We start from the raw sequence: 1381 nt of genomic DNA, 5'->3' as shown, positions 1-1381 counted from the left end.
ATGTCATCTATGAATATCACCACAAATTGATCCAAATACGGCTTAAAGCCCCGATGCATCGAGTCCATAAAGACTGCTAGCATATTAGTTAACCCAAAATGCATAACTGCAAATTCGAAATGCCCATATCTCGAATTGAAAGCGGTCTTAGGCACATCCGCTTCTAGGATCCTCAACTGGTAATAGCCCTACCTCAAATCCAACTTGGAAAATACTACGGCCCCTTGCAATTGATCAAACAACTCATCTATGCGAGACGAATGGTATTTGTTCTTAATGGTCACATCATTCAAGTCTCGATAGTCTATGCATAGTCTTAAACTTCCATCTTTCTTCTTAACAAAGAACACTGGAGCTTCCTATGGTGAATCACTTTCTCTGATAAAGCCTCTTTCTAATAAATCTTACAACTGCAATTTCAATTCTTTTAATTCAGTTGGAGCCATCCTATAAGGCATCTTAGAGATAGGTGCCGTCCCCAGATCTACATCAATTTTAAACACTATTTCTCTCTCCGGAGGTAACGTCTCTAATTTCTCAGGATAGACATCGAAATATTCCTTCATTACTGGCACGTTTTCCAACTTCATCTTATCCCCAGGTGTATTTATCAGAAAGGCTAGATATCCTATAGCCCCACTACTCAATAATTTTCTAGCTCGAATCCCCGAAATTAGAGCAGACGATGCTAGTCTACCCCTCACATCTAACTTCAAAGTTGCTTCCCGTGGGATGCGCAACTCTACTAATTTCATCTTACAATCCAATTGAGCATGGTATCGATCCAACCAATCCATCTCGAGTATCACATCATATCCCTTAATTGTTAGGCTCACTAAGTCCGTCAACAATTTCCTCTCACCAACCCAAATCTCATAATTTCTATAAACCTTATTAGCAATTAGGCACTGGTCCCCCGTTGGAGTCTTAACTTCCAAATCACAAGGTAAGAAATCATACTTTACATCTATACCATTCATAAAGTTAGGATCTACAAAAGAATGGGTTGGCCGGGGATCAATTAAAACCCTAATTAGGCGATAAAAATGAGGATCGTACCTTCCACCACTTCAATCGGGTTAGGGATTTGCTGATTGTCTAACGCATAAACCCTACTGGCACTTTTGGTCGGCTCCCTCCGGCACTCGACTGCTTTGAAGTGGACCTAACAGACTGTTGAGTATTTCCTCCTTCCTTAGAGGCATTAGACCAACTTGAGATCTGATACTTGGTACTACCGTAGAGTAGACACTTTCTTTGCTTCTTCAGCACTCGGCCTTAGTGTGGTTAGACTTACCACTATCCACAAGTCACATGAAGAGTCACAGCCTGACCAGCTTGAGAATTCCCTTTTCGCTGATCTCGCCCACTCTGATTTTCT

The 1381-nt window shown here is 41.3% G+C and overlaps 1 protein-coding gene across 1 annotated transcript; it reads right to left on the bottom strand.

The window, feature by feature from the left end:
* Positions 1-404: 404 nt before the first annotated feature.
* Positions 405-980, bottom strand: LOC140021225 (uncharacterized). Its single transcript, XM_072071992.1, has one exon. It carries the CDS (start codon positions 978-980, stop codon positions 405-407), a length of 576 nt encoding a protein of 191 aa, XP_071928093.1.
* Between the last annotated feature and the right edge of the window lie 401 nt (positions 981-1381).

This window comes from Coffea arabica, chromosome 11e (genome assembly GCF_036785885.1).
Source record: "Coffea arabica cultivar ET-39 chromosome 11e, Coffea Arabica ET-39 HiFi, whole genome shotgun sequence".
Classification (NCBI taxonomy): Eukaryota; Viridiplantae; Streptophyta; class Magnoliopsida; order Gentianales; family Rubiaceae; genus Coffea; species Coffea arabica.
The sequence above is the reverse complement of the archived record's forward strand: the minus strand, read 5'-3'. Positions and strand labels throughout refer to the sequence as shown.